Below are 21,502 nucleotides of genomic sequence, written 5' to 3' on the forward strand. Positions count from 1 at the left end.
TGAGTTAAAGGTGTGATACATCGTATCGTAGTGAGTTAAAGGTGTGATACATTGTATCGTAGTGATTTAAAGGTGTGATACATCGTACGTAGTGAGTTAAAGGTGTGATACATCGTATCGTAGTGAGTTAAAGGTGTGATACATCGTATCGTAGTGAGTTAAAGGTGTGATACATCGTATCGTAGTGAGTTAAAGGTGTGATACATCGTACGTAGTGAGTTAAAGGTGTGATACATTGTATCGTAGTGAGTTAAAGGTGTGATACATTGTATCGTAGACAGTGAGTTAAAGGTGTGATACATCGTACATAGTGAGTTAAAGGTGTGATACATCGTATCGTAGTGAGTTAAAGGTGTGATACATCGTATCGTAGTGAGTTAAAGGTGTGATACATCGTATCGTAGTGAGTTAAAGGTGTGATACATCGTATCGTAGTGAGTTAAAGGTGTGATACATCGTATCGTAGTGAGTTAAAGGTGTGATACATCGTATCGTAGTGAGTTAAAGGTGTGATACATCGTATCGTAGTGAGTTAAAGGTGTGATACATCGTATCGTAGTGAGTTAAAGGTGTGATACATCGTATCGTAGTGAGTTAACGTCAGACTCACATGAACGACTCCTTGACGTCGTTGGGTTTGATACATCGTACGTAGTGAGGCGTTGTGGCGTTGAGCGTCTCCATGAGGAGATGCAGGGAACTGCGGAACTGAACACACACACACACACACACACACACACACACACACACACACACACACACACACACACACACACACACACACACACACACACACACACACACACAGGTTTGTAGTACAACATTTAAGAGGGGAACATACATTACATATTATTTGGGTGGTCTAACCTACCTGTAGTCCTACAGTCTTTTTATTTTTTTTATATATAATTTTTATCCCACAATTTTGCAACCCATTTTCACCCAGTGCCAATTGCTAATCCTGGGCTCTGCTCTCCCCTTGCCGCGCCTGGGGAGACAACGGACTGACCTCATGCTTGAGGAGTCTAAGTTGCTTCTTTTCACCTGACAGGTGGGTCTATCCTACCTGTAGGCCTTTAGGGGGTCTTAGGGGGGTCTCTCCTACCTGTAGGCCTACGGTCTTGCGGTGCTCCTTGTTGGGGGTCTTGGGGAGGGTCTTGGCTGCTCTGACGTTGACCCTGCTTGAAGCTTTGCTGCTGGACGAACCGACCAATGGCTGCTTCTCCTGGAACAGGTCTGCAACCAGCTGGAACTGAAATTAATATATAAATATTAATTACATTATGATATCATTATAATGAATATTAATTACATTATGATATCATTATAATGGTCTGCAACCAGCTGGAACTGTAATTAATATATAAATATTAATTACATTATGATATAATTATAATGAATATTAATTACATTATGATATAATTATAATGAATATTAATGACATTATGATATCATTATAATGTTCTGCTACCAACTGGAACTGAAATATTATATATAAATATTAATTGCATTATGATATCAATATATTTTTCTACTTTTGTACCTTATTCTTATTTAAATGTATTTTGTGTAAACACTGTATTTGTGATTATTGGTTATTCTCTGTTTTTTATGCAGAGAGATGTCACTGTTTTTGCTATTAACTCGATTTTTGTCTATTTTTTTACTATTGTCTGTTCTTACTGTATGAATTATTGTGTGGACCCCAGGAAGACTAGCGACCACTTTGTGGAAGCTAATGGGGATCCTAATAAAGAATAAAGAATAAAGAAAGAATATAATGGTCTGCTACCAACTGGAACTGAAATATAATATATATTATATACGTGAGATGTTACCGATCAATCGGCAATGGATCGGATCGGGCCGATCAAAGCGTGATCTTGCGATAATCGGTGGTTTAGATCAAAAGGTAAATTCACCGATCCGATCGGATCCGTGCATCCGATCAACCAGCCGTTCAGTATGCCCACTTGAGGCCATTTTGGGGTATTGATTTCCACAGTGCTGAAGGAATAATTAGTTACTGCTATGATAATAAATACATAGTAATGCTGGTAAATAACTTTAAGGCAAATATATAAATGAATTCATGAGTGAATGAATGAATTAAAGTTAAAACATTAACATTTAGAAAATATAAATAATAACTTGATCGGATCGGTGATTGATCGTTATCGGGTGATCAAACTTTTGTGATCGGTGCTCGGTGATCGGTTCCAAAAAACCTGATCAGACCATCCCTACGTATAATATATATAGACAGACAGATCTATAGATCCACAGATCATTCATACTTTACTAGCTTTCAGAATGTTGATCTGTTCTTCATAGACGGTGTCTCTGTTCTTCTCCAGGAAGCCTTCGCACTGATACTCCACCTGTCAGGATCAGTAAGAAATACAGAGTTTTAGGGAAGGGAGAAGAGTCTGGGACGCGTGGAGCGTCGTCCAGAGTGTTTTAGGGAAGGGAGAAGAGTCTGGGACGCGTGGAGCGTCGTCCAGGGTGTTTTAGGGAAGGGAGAAGAGTCTGGGACGCGTGGAGCGTCGTCCGGGGTGTTTTAGGGACGCGTGGAGCGTCGTCCAGGGTGTTTTAGGGAAGAGAGAAGAGTCTGGGACGCGTGGAGCGTCGTCCAGGGTGTTTTAGGGAAGAGAGAAGAGTCTGGGACGCGTGGAGCGTCGTCCAGGGTGTTTTAGTGGAGAGTCGTCCAGGGTGTTTTAGGGACGCGTGGAGCGTCGTCCAGGGTGTTTTAGGGACACGTGGAGCGTCGTCCAGGGTGTTTTAGGGAAGGGAGAAGAGTCTGGGACGCGTGGAGCGTCGTCCAGGGTGTTTTAGGGACGGTAACAGGACAGTCATGGTTCTCACCTTGTCAGCGAAGTGGATGATGATGAAGGCCAGGTTGGACATGCGAGGTTTCTGGAAGTGAGCACTGCTGCTGTGTTGACCGTACAGCTTCTGGGCCCAGTTCTTATCTGTACCCTTTGGGACCTGAAACCACAGCACAACGTTTAGCTAAAGGTTCTTATCTGTACCCTTTGGGACCTGAAAACACAGCACAACGTTTAGCTAAAGGTTCTTATCTGTACCCTTTGGGACCTGAAACCACAGCACAACGTTTAGCTAAAGGTTCTTATCTGTACCCTTTGGGACCTGAAAACACAGCACAACGTTTAGCTAAAGGTTCTTATCTGTACCCTTTGGGACCTGAAACCACAGCACAACATTTAGCTAAAGGTTCTTATCTGTACCCTTTGGGACCTGAAAACACAGCACAACGTTTAGCTAAAGGTTCTTATCTGTACCCTTTGGGACCTGAAAACACAGCACAACGTTTAGCTAAAGATTCTTATCTGTACCCTTTGGGACCTGAAACCACAGCACAACATTTAGCTAAAGGTTCTTATATGTACCCTTTGGGACCTGAAAACACAGCACAACATTTAGCTAAAGCAGAGGTTCTCTAACTGTTTGGGCTACAGTAACCCTTATCCCATTCAGGCCTAGAATTATTGAATGCTTTAACCAGTGAAAAATAGCAGATATACAAGCTCACAGCGCGGCACGTAGATCTGCTATTTTTAAAAAATCGTGAAAATGTGTGTAAATCTTTAAATATATGTATTTTTAAAGCGAACGTTTGTAACTCAAATTTTGCTTCTGGGGGTGGTCCCTGGAACTAAACATTTTGAAATGGGGGTCTGTGGCCAAATACATGTCATTTTGGGGGTCCTTCACATGAACCACTGTCATAGTAGTCTCTCAAGAACAGACTAACTGAGCTCCAGTTGAAGTGAAAAGGACCTTTTCTTTGACGATGGCTGGCCAGATTGCTGACATAGAAACATAGGTTTTAAAAAAAAAATCTTAGAAGGATTCAAAAGACACTTATAGAATCGGGTCAAAATTCTAATTTTCACGATTTTTCAAAAATAGCAGATCTACAAGCTCACAGCGCGGCACTCGGTGCCGCGCTGTGAGCTTGTATATCTGCTATTTCTTTTATATTTAAAGCATAAAATATTGCGTCATAATGTGTTCAGGCCTAGTATACTGATTACTGAAGCTAAGTAACCTCTTCTCCTGACTACAGCATTCTGCTTATGTTTCCATCAAAAGTCCAAGTTCAATATGTTCAGAATAAAACAGCAAAACTAAACATTCATTCATTCATTTCATTTTCATCTCATTGGACAACAGTTAGATATGCAATGTGCATGTGTGCATTTGACCAAGACAATCACATTCATAATAAAGTATCAAGAAAGTCCAAGGCACATGTTGTCAAGTCCATATGACTGAGTAAAGCCCTTTGCACACAGGCGCGTTTATCCGCACGGATAAAACGGACCATTTCCTTTTTTTTAAAAGAAAACAATGATTCTCTACGACCTCATGCACACCGGATCCGAATTAGCTGTGCGACGAGTGGCTGCGGCCGTGCGTTTTTTTCTCCGATCGAACCCAGTTGGATTCGTGCGTCTTGTCGCATGCGGTAAAAAACTCATCACTCCTTTTATGACTCCTTTTGGGATCCGCAGCGCCGATTCCGCACAGCCTTGCACACCAAATCCAATGCGTTTTATTCATGCAGCAAACGGAAAAAACGCAACTGTCCAAAGGGCTTAACTCCAAGATGCTGGAAAAGGGGAAGGGAGAAGCATAGTGCTTATGGAGCCCTACCCCTGGCTCAGTTTACAAGATAATAGAAATAATGGTGATAATAATGATTAATAGACCAAATAGATTAAAGGGGAAGACCACCCATTTTCAATATTGAACTGTGTTATTAATATACCTTAGAGGAGTTGTGTGGAAGTAAAAAAAAAAGGTTCCCCCTCTTCTGTGTTGCCCAGAACTGGAGGATTGATTTTGGGGTTTGTATTGTAAAGTACAATGTGTGATGTCATCAAGTTGTAATTTGCAATACAAAACCCAAAATCAATCCTCCAGTTCTAGGCAACACAGAAGAACTTTTTATTTATTTCCACACAACTCCACACAAAAGGTATATTAATGACATAGTTCATCTCTCTCTCAGCTAAGGGGTCCCTGCTTCATCTCTCTCTCAACTGAGGTGTCCCTGCTTCATCTCTCTCTCAGCTAAGGGGTCCCTGCTTCATCTCTCTCTCAACTGAGGGGTCCCTGCTTCATCTCTCTCTCAACTAAGGGGTCCCTGCTTCATCTCTCTCTCAACTGAGGGGTCCCTGCTTCATCTCTCTCTCAACTGAGGGGTCCCTGCTTCATCTCTCTCTCAACTAAGGGGTCCCTGCTTCATCTCTCTCAACTAAGGGGTCCCTGCTTCATCTCTCTCTACTAAGGGGTCCCTGCTTCATCTCTCTCTACTAAGGGGTCCCTGCTTCATCTCTCTCTACTAAGGGGTCCCTGCTTCATCTCTCTCTACTAAGGGGTCCCTGCTTCATCTCTCTCTCAACTGAGGGGTCCCTGATTCATCTCTCTCTCAACTGAGGGGTCCCTGCTTCATCTCTCTCTCAACTAAGGGGTCCCTGCTTCATCTCTCTCTCTACTAAGGGGTCCCTGCTTCATCTCTCTCTACTAAGGGGTCCCTGCTTCATCTCTCTCTACTAAGGGGTCCCTGGTCTGAAATGGTTGAAGACCCCTGCTCTAAACCATTCACTCTATACCAGACCTGGGCAATGTGCGGCCCGGGGGCCGTATGCGGCCCTTTGGTTCACTCTGACCGGCCCAGGTAGGGTTAATGGCAAATTACAAAATAAACACATTTTATAATTTGACCTCATGCATGGACTAAAGCTGCATTTGTTTTATTTAGAAGTTTGTTTTGTTCACGTACATCAGCATGTGTGTGATCATTGGATGTTGTCTCAATAACAAGCAGGTGGTCAGACTGGTCACACGTCAAGACTTACCTTACCCATCAAAAATGGATAAAGTGGCTAAAAAAAAGAAATGTCGATGCTGAATGCTGGGTTTTCAACTAAATGTGACTGCTAAGTATTTATTTAGTGAAGTCAGAGGTAAAGTCGTGTGTTTAGTTTGCAGGGAGCACATCTTGCGGGGAGCACTGCCTTTTGGCCCAGCGGCCCTCCACAATATGTGTCCCAGCACGGCTGACGGCTAGTCATTGAATTTGTTTTCATTTTCATTTTTTCATTTCATTTGAAAGCTGGGGATCATAGCTACAAAATGATATATTGGTTGTGGAGATTGACCCAACAGTTTTGAAGATATGGCTTATAGAATGATGCCATGCTGAAATACTTTTGAGATATTCAAGTTCTAAATACATTTCTAACCTGCAATGACCTGCATGATCTCTCACATTAATTAAAAAAAGTCTTATTTACATGCAGAGTTAAGCTCTGGCGTTTAAGTGAAATGTAGCCTGATATTTATGAAATGCTTTTGTGGCTTTATCACATTAAAAAAAAAGTAATTTCAGCTGTGGTCTAAAGTAATGGCTTCCGAAATGACTGCCCCTGTGTCACACTCAGTCACATATGTTCTGTTGTTCATGTGGCTCCATGGAAAAAGGGTCTAAAGCAATGTTTTCCCAAACGTTTTATCTTGAGATCCAAAAAAAGGTTACTGGACGTTTTCTGCTTTTGTCCTTCAGTTCTGTTCTGTTGTTGACAGCCTTATTTAGTTTGTTCTCTCAGGCCTTGTTTAATGAATAAACTTGTTATACTGTTTACCAAGTCTCCTCTCCTCAAGCCATGACCTGAGCCAGTTGTGACAATACATATATACATATATATACTTATATCAGATCTACAAGGCAGTACAAGCTAAATTATGGATACATAATTATTGTCCCTACATTACATACATACATATATCAGATCTATAAGCTAGATCAGGGTTCCCCAATTAGTTTTCCCCAATGGCCGAATCATGTCTAGGGTACCAAGCCGAGGGCCACAACATTGAATCATGTCTAGGGTACCAAGCCGAGGGCCACAACATTGAATCATGTCTAGGGTACCAAGCCGAGGGCCACAACATTGAATCATGTCTAGGGTACCAAGCCGAGGGCCACAACATTGAATCATGTCTAGGGTACCAAGCCGAGGGCCACAACATTGATTCATGTCTAGGGTACCAAGCCGAGGGCCACAACATTGAATCATGTCTAGGGTACCAAGCCGAGGGCCACAACATTGAATCATGTCTAGGGTACCAAGCCGAGGGCCACAACATTGAATCATGTCTAGGGTACCAAGCCGAGGGCCACAACATTGAATCATGTCTAGGGTACCAAGCCGAGGGCCACAACATTGAATCATGTCTAGGGTACCAAGCCGAGGGCCACAACATTGAATCATGTCTAGGGTACCAAGCTGAGGGCCACAACATTGAATTATGTCTAGGGTACCAAGCTGAGGGCCACAACATTGAATCATGTCTAGGGTACCAAGCCGAGGGCCACAACATTGAATCATGTCTAGGGTACCAAGCCGAGGGCCACAACATTGAATTATGTCTAGGGTACCAAGCCGAGGGCCACAACATTGAATTATGTCTAGGGTACCAAGCCGAGGGCCACAACATTGAATTATGTCTAGGGTACCAAGCCGAGGGCCACAACATTGAATCATGTCTAGGGTACCAAGCCGAGGGCCACAACATTGAATAATGTCTAGGGTACCAAGCTGAGGGCCACAACATTGAATTATGTCTAGGGTACCAAGCTGAGGGCCACAACATTGAATCATGTCTAGGGTACCAAGCCGAGGGCCACAACATTGAATCATGTCTAGGGTACCAAGCCGAGGGCCACAACATTGAATTATGTCTAGGGTACCAAGCCGAGGGCCACAACATTGAATTATGTCTAGGGTACCAAGCCGAGGGCCACAACATTGAATTATGTCTAGGGTACCAAGCCGAGGGCCACAACATTGAATCATGTCTAGGGTACCAAGCCGAGGGCCACAACATTACAGGGGGCGACGGTGGCGTTCCTGCTACTCCAGCGACTGCGACAGTTCAGATATCGTCGTTGTCGGGTGAAAATCTTGTATGTCCAAAACCGTTCGTTTTGGATTTATTATTTTAAAAATGATTTAAACTAGTGAAAACAGCCGAGCGCACAACAGCCGTGCTTGTAGATCTGCTGTTTTCACTAGTTTCTACAAGCACACAACGCTTTTTTCACAACTGCTGTTTTCACTACTTTCTACAACGCCTCGCAGTGCAAGGCGTTGTGTGCTTGTAGATCGGCTGTTTTCACTACTTTTGTGCGACAGCCTTGTATGATTTGCACTCTTCATCCAGCAGATCTAGAATCATAATATCAGATCTACAAGCTAAATGATGGTCCACACTGCATCCATACCTTACACTCCTCATCCAGGATCATAATATCAGATCTACAAGCTAAATGATGGTCCACATTGCATCCATACCTTACACTCCTCGTCCAGCAGATCTAGGATTCCCAGCTTGGCTTCTATCAGGTCGATGCAGGGCTGGTTGTCATAGAAGTCTATCAGAGTCCAGGGGATTTGTTCTTTCATGTACTCTTCTTGCTCCAACTTAAATACATGCTGTAAATATAAAGATATTTAATTGCGACCGTTAGGTCGCAGTTTAGTATCAAAACCTCCACCGGCCGTCCGTCCGTCGGTCACACGTCACACGTCACACCTTTGCCCTGCTCATATCTCCGCATCAGTATGACATCACACTGCTGACATCAGTATGACATCACACCGTACACAAATGAGGTCAGACTTAGTGAGATTCGTCGGTTATCTCCATATATGGAGGGAGAACCAGCTTATGAGCCGATGAGTTGTGTCAGAGTCGAGATCCTGCTTGCATCTAATCTGTCGGTAGATAATGCCGGTCTTATATAAGGGTCATTTGTGTACGGTGTGATATCATACTGATGTCAGCAGTGTGATGTCATACTGATGTCAGCAGCTATGTCTCTATATATGGAGTTATATGTTGTTCGTGTCCAAATATGGGGCTTGTGAGGTCAGACTTAGTGAGATTCGTCGGTTATCTCCATATATGGAGGGATGTGTTGGTTATCTCCATATCTGGAGATTCAACCTTCAACGATTTTGACATCTTGTTACTAATCTGTCGGTAGATAATGCCGGTCTTATATAAGGGTCATTTGTGTACGGTGTGATGTCATACTGATGTCAGCAGTGTGATGTCATACTGATGCGGAGATATGAGCAGGGCAAAGGTGTGACTGGAGTTGTCAACAAAAAGCAGCAAGAACGCAAAGCCATTGACAAGGCCCTGCAGAAAATGCATGACACGCTGCTGCGCCACACTCAGCACCCCTAAAAACCAGTACTTGGGATTTGTTGATGTAAATGTTCACATAGAGCAGGGGTCCTCAAATACAAATCTTGAAGGTCCAGAAATACTTTTTTGAAACAGGTCCGGGTCCGAAAAAAAAGGCGAAGGCGAAATAAGGCGGATACATTTATACAGTATGTACTGTATGTATGTATGTTTATTTTATAATCATTAGAATTGTTTATTTTAATTATTATTATTATTATTTGGAACTTTGGAAATCTCAGTTGGAACTGTTACCCCTGCTACCCGATGCTGGATAAGCGGTTGAAGATGGATGGATGGATGAATGGATAATTATTTATGCATGTAGAGAAGCTACATTATTTATTGTGTAGCAATAAAACACTGGCTTATAGTTTAATTATTGGAAACTAAAGAGCATGAATGCAATATTAGGCTTGTCGTTCAGAATGGAAAATAAAGTGAAACTTAGCGTGAGGGGGAGAGGATTACTTGACATTCAGTTGACACACGTACTGCACAAGCCAGACTGCGCTGGTTGCCTATGTCAAATGGCCAGTCAAATCAGGGTCAACGAGTCATAGTTATTAACCTAACACAGCCTAGGATAGCTGGCAATAATATGCGACGACACATCACATTGTTAAAGACGCATGATCACGCATCGCAAGTTTCGCGACCATTTCTCGTCTAAATGCAAGCAGTTGGAGCCTTACATCGTGGATATTAATGTGTTGCTGTTGTCCTCTCCAATTGAACAGCCAAAGGTAGAAGATCTCTAAGTTATTAATCCAGTGGGAGCAATGGTTTCCAAGAGGTTTTAGCAACTTTTTCAGGCAGCGAGCGGCATGAGTGTGTGGAGAGGGGAGGGGAGACTGTGAGGGGAGGGGGGAGCAGCATGGAGAGCGCTGCTTCGGAGGGAAGGAAAACCTTTGATCTACAAGCCCACAGCACGTTGCACCCGCTACGCTTTGTGGGCTTGCAAATTGGCGTAGGGGTGTGTCTTTTGACAGTGAGCCTGTGTATGTGTTTGAGCGAATGAGCACATACACACCCACGCACACACAAACACAAATCACACACAGTCAGTCCGATCGTCAGATACAACTGTGCGGAGATTTCTCAGAAATGTGCCGCGGTCCGGACGGAGGTGCGCCTGGGTCCGGACATGGACCGCGGTCCGCCTATTGAGGACCCCTGACATAGAGTATAATAATTGGTAAAACAAACTTTTGGCCTATTTGTGGAGATAAGCGACCAACTCCCAATTAGGGAGTCTTACTGGTATTAATCTGTTCTTTCATGTACTCTTCTTGTTCTAGTTTAAATACATGCTGGAAATATAAAATATGTTATTATTAATGTGTTCTTTCATGTACTCTTCTTGTTCTAACTTAAATACATGCTGGAAATATAAAATATATTTAATATTAATCTATTCTTTCATGAACTCTTCTTGTTCTAGTTTAAATACATGCTGGAAATATAAAATATATTTAATATTAATGTGTTCTTTCATGAACTCTTGTTCTAACTTAAATACATGCTGTAAATATAAAATATATTTAATATTAATGTGTTATTTCATATACTCCTCTTGTTCTAGTTTAAATACATACTGGAAACAGTGTTGTTTTTGACAGCAAATTTTGATTTCAGTCATATCTTTTTGAATAAAATGTAATTTAGTTTTTGTCATAATTTAGTCTCCTGAAAAGTTTTAGTTTAGTTAGTCTAATTTTAGTCGACTAAATATCATAAGATTTTAGGCGACTGAATCTACAGTTGATTTAGTCGACTGAAATGTATTTTGGCAGGCCTTGATGGCACAGATACCTTTACACTTGATTGTGTGCTGAAAATAGCCGATATACAAGCTCAAAACGCGTCGCGCTGCGGCGCGTTGTGAGCTTATAGATCTGCTATTTTCAGCATGCAACACCTGAGAGCAACCAAACATAAAATGACTCTCTACTCCACTAGTCCCTCCCTAACGTTTTAGTCTAGTTTTTATTTTGTTGACGAAATTATCAATATATTTAGTCCTAGTTTTAGTCATCACAGCTTAGTTTTTATTTCGTTTTTATTTCGTTTTTGTCAGTGAAAAAAAGGCAGTCGACAAACATTTTTCGTCATGGTTTTAGTCGACGAAATCAACACTGGCTGGAAATATAAAATATATTATTAATAATAATCTGTTCTTTCATGTTCTCCTCCTGTTCTAGTTTAAATACATGCTGTAAATATAAAATATATTTAATATTAATCTGTTCTTTCATGTACTCTTCCTGTTCTAGTTTAAATACATGCTGTAAATATAAAATATATTTAATATTAATCTGTTCTTTCATGTACTCTTCCTGTTCTAGTTTAAATACATGCTATAAAACACATTATTATTCCACATTAAATAATGGATCTCACCGAGTTGAACTGCTGCTGCAGCTTCTCATTAGCATAGTTGATGCAGAACTGCTCGAAGCTGTTGACCTCGAAGGTCTCAAACCTGGAGGTCAGATTACAAACATAATATAATATGAACACATCAAACATTATGAAGGAAGGGGAGGCAGAGCAGTTGGATCCCAGGCTCCCCCAGAATAAAACCCTTTGCACACAGGACAGTTGCATTTTCTTCCGTTTGCTGCATGAATAAAACGCATTGGATTTGGTGTGCAATGCTGTGCGGAATCGGAACTGCGGATCCCAAAAGGAGTCATAAAAGGAGTGATGAGTTTTTTACCGCATGCGACCAGAGAAGACACACGAATCGAACTGAGTTTGATCGAGAAAAAAAACGCACGGCTGCAGCCACTCGTCGCACGGCTAATTCGGATCCGGTGTGCATGAGGTCATAGAGAATCATTGTTTTCTTAAAAAAAATGAAATTGTCCGTTTTATCCGTGCGGATAAACGCGCCTGTGTGCAAAGGGCTTTAGTGTGGAAGCAAGACTCTGAACCCCTAACTGCTCCTGATGAGCAGGTTGGTGTTAATTATCAAGACTCTGAACCCCTAACTGCTCCTGATGAGCAGGTTGGTGTTAATTATCAAGACTCTGAACCCCTAACTGCTCCTGATGAGCAGGTTGGTGCCAAGCATGGTTTCCTCTGACATCACTGTGTGAATGTGTGTGTGAATGGGTGAATGTAATGAATGGGTGTGTGTGAATGGGTGAATGTAATGAATGTGTGTGTGAATGGGTGAATGTAATGAATGTGTTTGTGAATGGGTGAATGTAAAGATCACTATCATTGTAAAGTGCCTTGTATGAAGGCACTATAAATGCAGCATTTATAACATATTTGTAATTAAATATGTTTGGTTTAGTTTGTACAAATATTGTATAGATTACAGTAGTCTTGACATGAAAACATTTTATCACAACATTCTGCTGTTTGAAACCATAGATGACTTCATCATCATCATCATAACTTTTATGATCACATCACATGCAGTGCTTCACATAAAAACTGAAAATCTTTAAAAAATGTTAAAAAGTTTAAAGGACCTACACCATGAATTTTCACTTTTTCTATTTTAAAACCTTTTTTTGGGGTCCCACTGGCACCTTCTATCCTCACAAAGTCCTATTTCTGACCGTTGTGTCTTTCTCTGGTTTTGGGCAGACAGAGATGAAAAGCTTTCCACGGGTTCTCAGAACAGTGCTGTTCTGAGAGTTGACGAGAGTGACGTCACTCTCGGATTCACGTTTTTTTTTCAGAGTCAAGAAAAAAAAAATAATTTTCAAAACTTTTTTTCAAAACTTTCTTTTTCAAAGAAATGCAATGCAGAGTCTTTTTCAAAAAAGATTTTTTCAAAAAAAGATTTTTTTCAAAAAAAAAATTTTCAAAAAAATTTTTTTTTTCAAAAAACTTTTTTTTTCAAAAACTTTTTTTTTTTCAAAAAACTTTTTCTTTTTCAAAAAACGTCTTTTTTTTCTGGAAAAACCCCACTAGATGCGCCTCTGAGCAAACAGAGGCCGTTTTGGTATTGCAGCTGGAGAGCCTCATTATAGTAGAGCTAGAACAAACAAAAAGAATGGTCAGAGTGTTTTTTGAGGGTTAAAACCTGTCTAAGACTCAATTTTGAGCATATATTTATACAAAAAATATAGTTTTAAAAGCATGGTGTAGGCCCTTTAAGCTAAACCGTGTGCTGCACAGGCTGTAGTGCTCAGCTGAAGATGTAGCAAATTCTAAAACGGCTAGTTCCATTCCTTGATTCTGATTGGCTGGTTTCCCTTTAATTGACATGGTATCTGAGACTATAACCCACACCTTGAATCAGTTTATATCAAAGCCAGGTGCGTTATTTCTTTCCACAGTGCTGTGAGGCTGAACTAGAGAAGGGAACGTTTGATTTTCTCTCAAATCCTGCCGTGCGGGTGGTGCTTCTAAGCACCGCCCGCCTGCATATAGCCAGGGAGCCACAGGCCCAACATGTGAGAGGACCTGTGATGTCATAACATACTTTTTATTTTAGTTTTTTCTATTAATTTGGTCAATACGGTACACAGAATGAGAGGCCTGCTCTGCCGGAAACACTGCGAAAAAGAAAGACGTGACTTTATAAACACACACTGGCTTCCGTTCCTGAGATGTGGCTGGTAAACAAGAAAATGTCTCTTCTTGGTGGCGGAGAAGTGTACTTTTTTCTTTAATATTGGGATGTTTAGAATGATTTATGTTGCCATATTGTAACCGTTTTAGAAAAGCAATAAGCAGGTAACGTGGCTTATTGCTTCAATACAGCGCAGAAGCTGTGTGATGCGTATGTATGCTGCGTGTCATAACGACATCACAGATCTCCAAGCAGCTGTGTGATGCGTATGTATGCTGCGTGTCATAACGACATCACAGATCTCCAAGCAGCTGTGTGATGCGTATGTATGCTTTATGTCATAACGACATCACAGATCTACAAGCAGCTGTGTGATGAGTATGTATGCTGCGTGTCATAACAACATCACAGATCTCCAAGCAGCTGTGTTTACCCGTAGATGTCCAAGACCCCGATGAAGGAGTGCTGTCTGGAGGAGGTGTGCAGGGCCAGGTTGACCTGCTCTACGATCCAGTCAAACAGGTGGGCGTAGATGTGCTTAGCCAGGGCATCACGGGCGTTAGAGGCCTGGAGGGAGAGGAGGGAGAGAGTTAGGGTTTAGGGTCAGAGTTAGGGTTAGGGTTAGGGTCAGGGTTACATAGGGTCAGGGTTATAAGGTCAAACAGGTGGGCGTAGATGTGCTTGGCCAGGGCGTCACGGGCGTTAGAGGCCTGGAGGAGGAGGGAGAGGGTTAGGGTCACAACGGCTGTGAGTTTGGAGGTCTGCTATTCTGGTCCATTCTCTGCACACAACACACCGTCGCGGGACGGAGCATGAATTAGTCTTGTTGTTCTGCAGCAGGGTGAGCAGTAGCAGCTCTGGTGCTGTGATCATGAGGACACTGAGGAGCAGTTCCTCTGTTCTGATGACGCTGAAGGGAGGCGGGGTTTGAAGGACAACCGTTTTGAATCGCTAATATTGTTTACATGTTCTTATATGGTCATATACCTGTTTAGAGGATGTTCTTATATGGTCATATACCTGTTTAGAGGATGTTCTTATATGGTCATATACCTGTTTAGAGGATGTTCTTATATGGTCATACCTGCTTAGAGGATGTTCTTATATGGTCATATACCTGTTTAGAGGATGTTCTTATATGGTCATATACCTGTTTAGAGGATGTTCTTATATGGTCATATACCTGTTTAGAGGATGTTCTTATATGGTCATATAGGTCATGTTCTTATATGGTCATATACCTGCTTGGAGGATGTTCTTATATGGTCATATACCTGTTTAGAGGATGTTCTTATATGGTCATACCTGTTTAGAGGATGTTCTTATATGGTCATACCTGTTTAGAGGATGTTCTTATATGGTCATAGAGGACATGTTCTTATATGGTCATATACCTGTTTAGAGGATGTTCTTATATGGTCATATACCTGCTTGGAGGACATGTTCTTATATGGTCATGTACCTGCTTGGAGGATGTTCTTATATGGTCATATACCTGTTTAGAGGTCATGCTCTTATATGGTCATACCTGTTTAGAGGATGTTCTTATATGGTCATACCTGTTTAGAGGATGTTCTTATATGGTCATATAACTGTTTAGAGGATGTTCTTATATGGTCATATACCTGTTTAGAGGATGTTCTTATATGGTCATACCTGCTTGGAGGATGTTCTTATATGGTCATATACCTGCTTGGAGGATGTTCTTATATGGTCATATACCTGTTTAGAGGATGTTCTTATATGGTCATACCTGCTTGGAGGACATGCCCTTATATGGTCATATACCTGCTTGGAGGATGTTCTTATATGGTCATATACCTGTTTAGAGGTCATGTTCTTATATGGTCATATACCTGTTTAGAGGATGTTCTTATATGGTCATATACCTGCTTGGAGGACATGCCCTTATATGGTCATATACCTGCTAGGAGGACATGCCCTTATATGGTCATATACCTGTTTAGAGGACATGTTCTTAACGTAGGTCTCAGAGGTGGTGACCAGCTTCCTGTGACACAGCCAGTGCTCCATCTGTTGAAGCTCCACCCCCAGGAGGCGACAGAAGTGCTGCAGGTGGAGGCTGTCCGCCTGGAGATGGACAATAAAATAACTTTATTTATACTTTATTTACAACTTTATTTATACTGTCCGTCTGCAAGTTTACAAAAAAAATGCAAGTTAACCACAATACAACTTTGTTTGCAATAAAGTTAAAGAGAACTTATTTTCTTTATATAAATATGTTTTAGATCAGAGCTCAGAGCAAAGAAAATATGTTCCTTTTGTTTCATCGAAGCACAGATATAACCTCCACCTTTACTGGAGATGAAAAGACTACTTGAAAAGATACAACTATTTTATATTTACTGGGGCAGTGAATGAGTTAAAAGGCATAGGCGGCGGCTGAGCCAAACGTTTGGAGAGACTATGGGTGCGTTCGGAAACCCGCACCGGGTGTGTGCTCAGTGTAGTGAGTGCAGTGGGCGTGACGTTGGAGAGTGCGTTCAGTGTGGCTTATTTACGAACGACCAGTTTTAAGAGGCAGCTGTGTGCTTTTTCACTCTGAACTCTGAAGGCAAACTTTCTGAAAAGCAGCAGTTGCTAAGTATGCTAACGTAACGTTGATATTGAAAGGAGATGTAACATTGGCATACCTGCTGTTAGTTTACACGTTAATGCGTGTGAAACTATCAAGGCCAAACGACCAATTAAGCTGCAAATGCTGCATTTTGCGGTAATTTCCTCCATTGTTCACAGCTGAGAAGCATTCGAGACACGGCCATGAAAACCAACCAATCAGAACACCGCACCACCGCACCACACCGCCTAACCCCATCCTCTGAGGTGGGTTGGTGAGTGCGTGCACTCAACACACCAGTGCGCCGCGCACTGGATTTCCGAACGACAACGCACCAAGTGCACCGAATAAACGAACGACAACATGGCACACCAGTGCGTTGAGTGCGCATTTCCGAACGCACCCTATATGTTGGCGTTGGCGTTTATTTATACACAGTGAAAGGACTGACCATGAAATATGAACTAATAATAACAAGCAATAGTATTAGGGTGCGTTCGGAAATGCGCACTCAACGCACTGGTGTGCCATGTTGTCGTTTGTTTATTCGGTGCACTTGGTGCGTTGTCGTTCGTAAATCCAGTGCACGGCGCACCGGGTGTGCTGAGTGCACGCACTGAACGACCCTACTCAGAAGATGGGGTTTGGCGGTGTGGTGCGTCGGTGCGGTGTTTTGATTGGTTGGTTTTCATGGCTGTGTCTCGCACTTCTCAGCTGTGAACAATGGCGTAGGAAATGATAATAAAATGCACTATTCTCTGCTTTATAGCCTTTATTGGTCCTTTGGGCTTTATTGTTACACACGCATCAACGTGTAAACTAACAGCAGGTAAACTTTATTGTTACACACACATCAACGTGTAAACTAACAACAGGTAAACTTTATTGTTACACACGCATCAACGTGTAAACTAACAACAGGTAAACTTTATTGTTACACACGCATCAACGTGTAAACTAACAACAGGTAAACTTTATTGTTACACACGCATCAACGTGTAAACTAACAGCAGGTAAACTTTATTGTTACACACGCATCAACGTGTAAACTAACAACAGGTAAACTTTATTGTTACACACGCATCAACGTGTAAACTAACAGCAGGTAGGCCAATGTTATGAATTAAATTAGTTAATTTAAGTTAAGTTAGAAACTGATGCTTTTAAGAAAGTTTTCCGACTGAAAAAGCACACAGCTGCCTCTTACTGTAACTGGTCGTTGGTAAATAAGCCACACTGACTGCACTCTACAACGTCATCTCCCACTGCACTCACTACACTGAGCACACACCCGGTGCGCATTTCCAAACGCACCCATAGAAAGGATAAAGATATCATAATAACAACAAGGTTTCAAAATCAAAAGGGAGGACATTTATTAAGACCAGACCATGTGTAGGTTATTAAGAAATAAGAAATAATATTGCTGTGCGTTTTAGACTTGAGTCCCTATCAAAGGATTCCTGCAAGTTTCCGCGACTGGGAAATAGACGATCTGCAAGCTCTCACAACGCGTCGCATACGCGACGCATTGTGAGCTTGTAGATCCAGGGGTTGACACTAAGGTCTCAGAGGCACTTGCCCGTCGGCCAAGTACAAGTCATGTTCTACTTGCCCTCAGGTCATGGCCACTTGCCCTCATAATCGTAAAAAATTGAATTACCGTTCATTTTAACGTATTTGTTACCTTGGACTTGCAGTGATGTTGCTAGATTTTCAATATAATGGGTCACGGGACCCACAGGTGGTCATTCAAATAGGTCCCAGAAAGAAATTATGGTTCCCCAATAAAATGTTTTTGAGAGTTGTGAGCTTGTAGATCATCTATTTTCCAAAATTTGCCTCTTTCGTTTTTATAGTAAAGTTTGATTACTTTTGATGCAGCAATGGTCTTTTGTTTTCTTTTCTTTATTTATTAAAAAGGTTTTAAGCCCATAAATTATTACTTCGTTGTCATCTAGGGACCCCCCCAAAATCATTTGGGGACCTCTGGGGGGGGGGGTCTCGACCCACAGGTTGACTCACTTGACTCACGTGGAAGGGAGAAGCGAATGTAGTTGTAGTAGATGAATGAAAGTGGAGAAGAGATATTTTAAAGTGTTTATTGCTCTGGTGTTTTGTTTTTACAAACTGGGATTCTCTTCTAATGCTTTATGCTTGTGACGCGGCAACGTGAATGATCTGAAAACAACGTTGCGCGTCGGAGCGGCTCTTGGCTCGCTCCGATGCCGACTACAGTGTGCGGTTCGCGGCTAGCTTTTCTGCATGGCTCGCTGCAAAGAGAGGCGGCCACGGCACGTCGCGACAGACACTCTTTGGAGAGAGGATTAATCCTGCAAACGTATTCACATTTGCGCGAATGAAACCCACTGATGTATACCTAGTTGCAGCTGTGTGAGCATCGTGTCTTCATCATAATGTGATCTTGTAGATTAGCTGTGTTCGCCTGAGGCACGGAGCACGTAGACTACGTGTTTGCGTGTGTGTGTGTGTGGGGGGGGACTGGGGAGGAGGGATGGACTGAGAGGGGAGAGAGAGAGAGAGACGGAGCAGCACTCTTGTCCTGTTTAAGTTTCTAAAGACGGATAATCTCATTATATTACTCAAAATGTGTGCTTGCCCGGTCGGGCAACCTGGTAGCAACCTTCACCTGCCCGACCATTTTATTTGCTTGCCCCGGGCAAGCGTTAGCGTCAACCCCTGAGATCAGCCACTTTCGGCATGCAACACGTCGTACTACGAAGTATAAGTCAGGCTTTACTTGGGACATGTGTGTGTGTTGGACGGACGAGGCGCCGCAAAATAAACATCCAATGCCAGGGACAGTAGTGGTGGGGAACACAGCGCCGCGCTACAAGCTCCCTTCAGCCGAACGCCACATCCAATCAAACCAGCCTAGTAGCCTACCGGGATGTGGGAGGAGCCTAGTAGCCTACCGGGATGTGTGAGGAGTCTCCGTCTCTCTCAGAACAGATCTCCACGTTGCCCAGATGGAGGATGGACGCCATGATCCTGAAGATGCTGCTCTGACTGCTCTCCTTCACTCCTACAATACAATATTATTAGTATTTATACACAGACTTGTGTGGATGACAGAGACATCTAAGTGAAATCCTGATCAGCGACACGCGCTGAATTGTTTGTGCATTCTCCTCTGCTCACGTTGTGTGTCTGACTGGCTGCTATATGCGCAACAGCGCAAGGCGAAAATGTTGGCGAGTGTGGTTCGCGGCCCCAGCAGGAGCGGAACTGGTACGGTCCTCGCACCAAGGAGCACTCCATGCCTCTCTGGCGCATTTTAAAAGTCGCTCGCTCATGCTCGTATTCAAAACGTTGTATTCTTATTCTTGTTATTTATCTTATTAAGAATAAAAGGCAAATAAGAGCAGGTGATTATTCGTATTTATTTTGTGCACATGAGAGTGGTGATAACCCGCCCGCCCGCCGCCCGCCAATTGAGTCTGAAACCTTGGCCAACCCGCCCAACGGGTCGGCCCGCGCATCACTACTGTACATTAATACTGTACTATACTATAATATACATGATCCTGAAGATGATGCTCTGACTGCTGTCCTTCACTCCTGTTATTAATACATTCACATTAATATGATTACTGTATATTAATACTGTACTATACTTTACAGCTCTGTAACTCTGAGAGTGTACAAATGGAACCAAATGGACCCTTACAGCTCTGTGACTCTGAGAGTGTACAAATGGAACCAAATGGACCCTTACAGCTCTGTGACTCTGAGAGTGTACAAATGGAACCAAATGGACCCTTACAGCTCTGTGACTCTGAGAGTGTACAAATGGAACCAAATGGACCCTTACAGATCTGTGACTCTGAGAGTGTACAAATGGAACCAAATGGACCCTTACAGCTCTGTGACTCTGAGAGTGTACAAATGAATGAATGATAGTCACCCAGCAGTGAGAAGGCCTCCTTGGTCTTCTCCAGGTCGTCAGCATCGTTCACTCCTTCTATGAAGATGTTTTCTCCTAGAGACGTGTAGCTGAAGTCCTCTGCACTGGCTGCATTACAACACAACACATTATTAGTATTATGAAGATGTTTTCTCCTAGAGATGTGTAGCTGAAGTCCTCTGCACTGGCTGCATTAAAACACAATACATTATTAGTATTGGAAAGGAGTCAGCTTAGGTGGTTGGGGCATCTTAGTACGGATGCCCCCCCGAGCGCCTTCCTAGGAAGGTCCTCGATGCACGTCCCACTGGGAGGAGACCCCGTGGCAGACCAAAGACCAGATGGAAGGATTATATCTCCAGACTGGCCTAGGAACGCCTCGGTATACTCCCTGAGGGAGTGGAGGAAGTTGCTCAGGATAAGGAAATCTGGAGGTCTCCGTTGGAACTGTTAGCCCCACGACCCGACTCCGGATAAGCGGTTGAAGATGGATGGATGGATGGATTATTATTATGATGATTAGGATGCGACACAAACGCATGGCGGCGCGTTGTGAGCTCATACTGAACATCGTAGCGATGGGCGATACGAAACTTCTGGTCGACATCAATATTCAATATATGGTAATTATTGCTATGATTATGGCTGATAACCGATATAAACCGCTATGATCGTTATGATCTCATTATTTAAAAAATAAAAAATAATTCAATTTATTTAAAGAACATTCTGAAACAAGCATTTAAACACTGAATTTGAAAAGGCAAGGCCTCTTGTCTTTATTCCAAAATTAGGATTAATTAGGACCGTTATTGAAATGTTGTCCCAACATAAACAGCTTGAATGTAGCCTTTCAATTTAAACAAGTTCCAACTTGTTGAGCCTTGTGAAAGATTAACCAGAAAACACTGTTAGAATCTGCAGTCTTCATCATAATCACCCCAAAAGGCTTTTTTTAAGATTATTATAAAACAAAATATCAGCTAAAACTTTTGATATCGGTTTGATATTGTATTTTATTGTATTTTAAGGCCAACATCGTCCAATACCGCTATGATGAGCGATTAATTGCCCATCCCTAGAAGATTGCAACAGATACTTATAATGTAGACTATAGTGTAACAGATAACTATAGATCTATAGATGAACAGATAGCAGATCTATA

General features: G+C 42.2%; 1 protein-coding gene across 1 annotated transcript in view; it reads right to left on the minus strand.

Annotated features, from left to right (window-relative positions):
• The window catches only part of myo5b (myosin VB), a 125,423-nt gene that overhangs the window by 64,964 nt on the left and 38,957 nt on the right, over nucleotides 1-21,502 (minus strand). The window contains exons 8-17 of the mRNA XM_080742969.1: nucleotides 20,338-20,445; nucleotides 19,346-19,455; nucleotides 15,788-15,919; nucleotides 14,262-14,395; nucleotides 11,692-11,773; nucleotides 8,388-8,528; nucleotides 2,866-2,988; nucleotides 2,298-2,381; nucleotides 1,106-1,252; nucleotides 611-708 (exon numbers count right to left, since the gene is read on the minus strand). Of these exons, the coding sequence (XP_080599095.1) occupies nucleotides 611-708; nucleotides 1,106-1,252; nucleotides 2,298-2,381; nucleotides 2,866-2,988; nucleotides 8,388-8,528; nucleotides 11,692-11,773; nucleotides 14,262-14,395; nucleotides 15,788-15,919; nucleotides 19,346-19,455; nucleotides 20,338-20,445 (1,159 nt within the window). The remainder of the gene's footprint in view (nucleotides 1-610; nucleotides 709-1,105; nucleotides 1,253-2,297; nucleotides 2,382-2,865; nucleotides 2,989-8,387; nucleotides 8,529-11,691; nucleotides 11,774-14,261; nucleotides 14,396-15,787; nucleotides 15,920-19,345; nucleotides 19,456-20,337; nucleotides 20,446-21,502) is intronic.

The sequence above is a fragment of the Nannobrachium achirus genome (genome assembly GCF_963921795.1).
Source record: "Nannobrachium achirus genome assembly, chromosome: 15".
NCBI classification, from domain to species: domain Eukaryota; kingdom Metazoa; phylum Chordata; class Actinopteri; order Myctophiformes; family Myctophidae; genus Nannobrachium; species Nannobrachium achirus.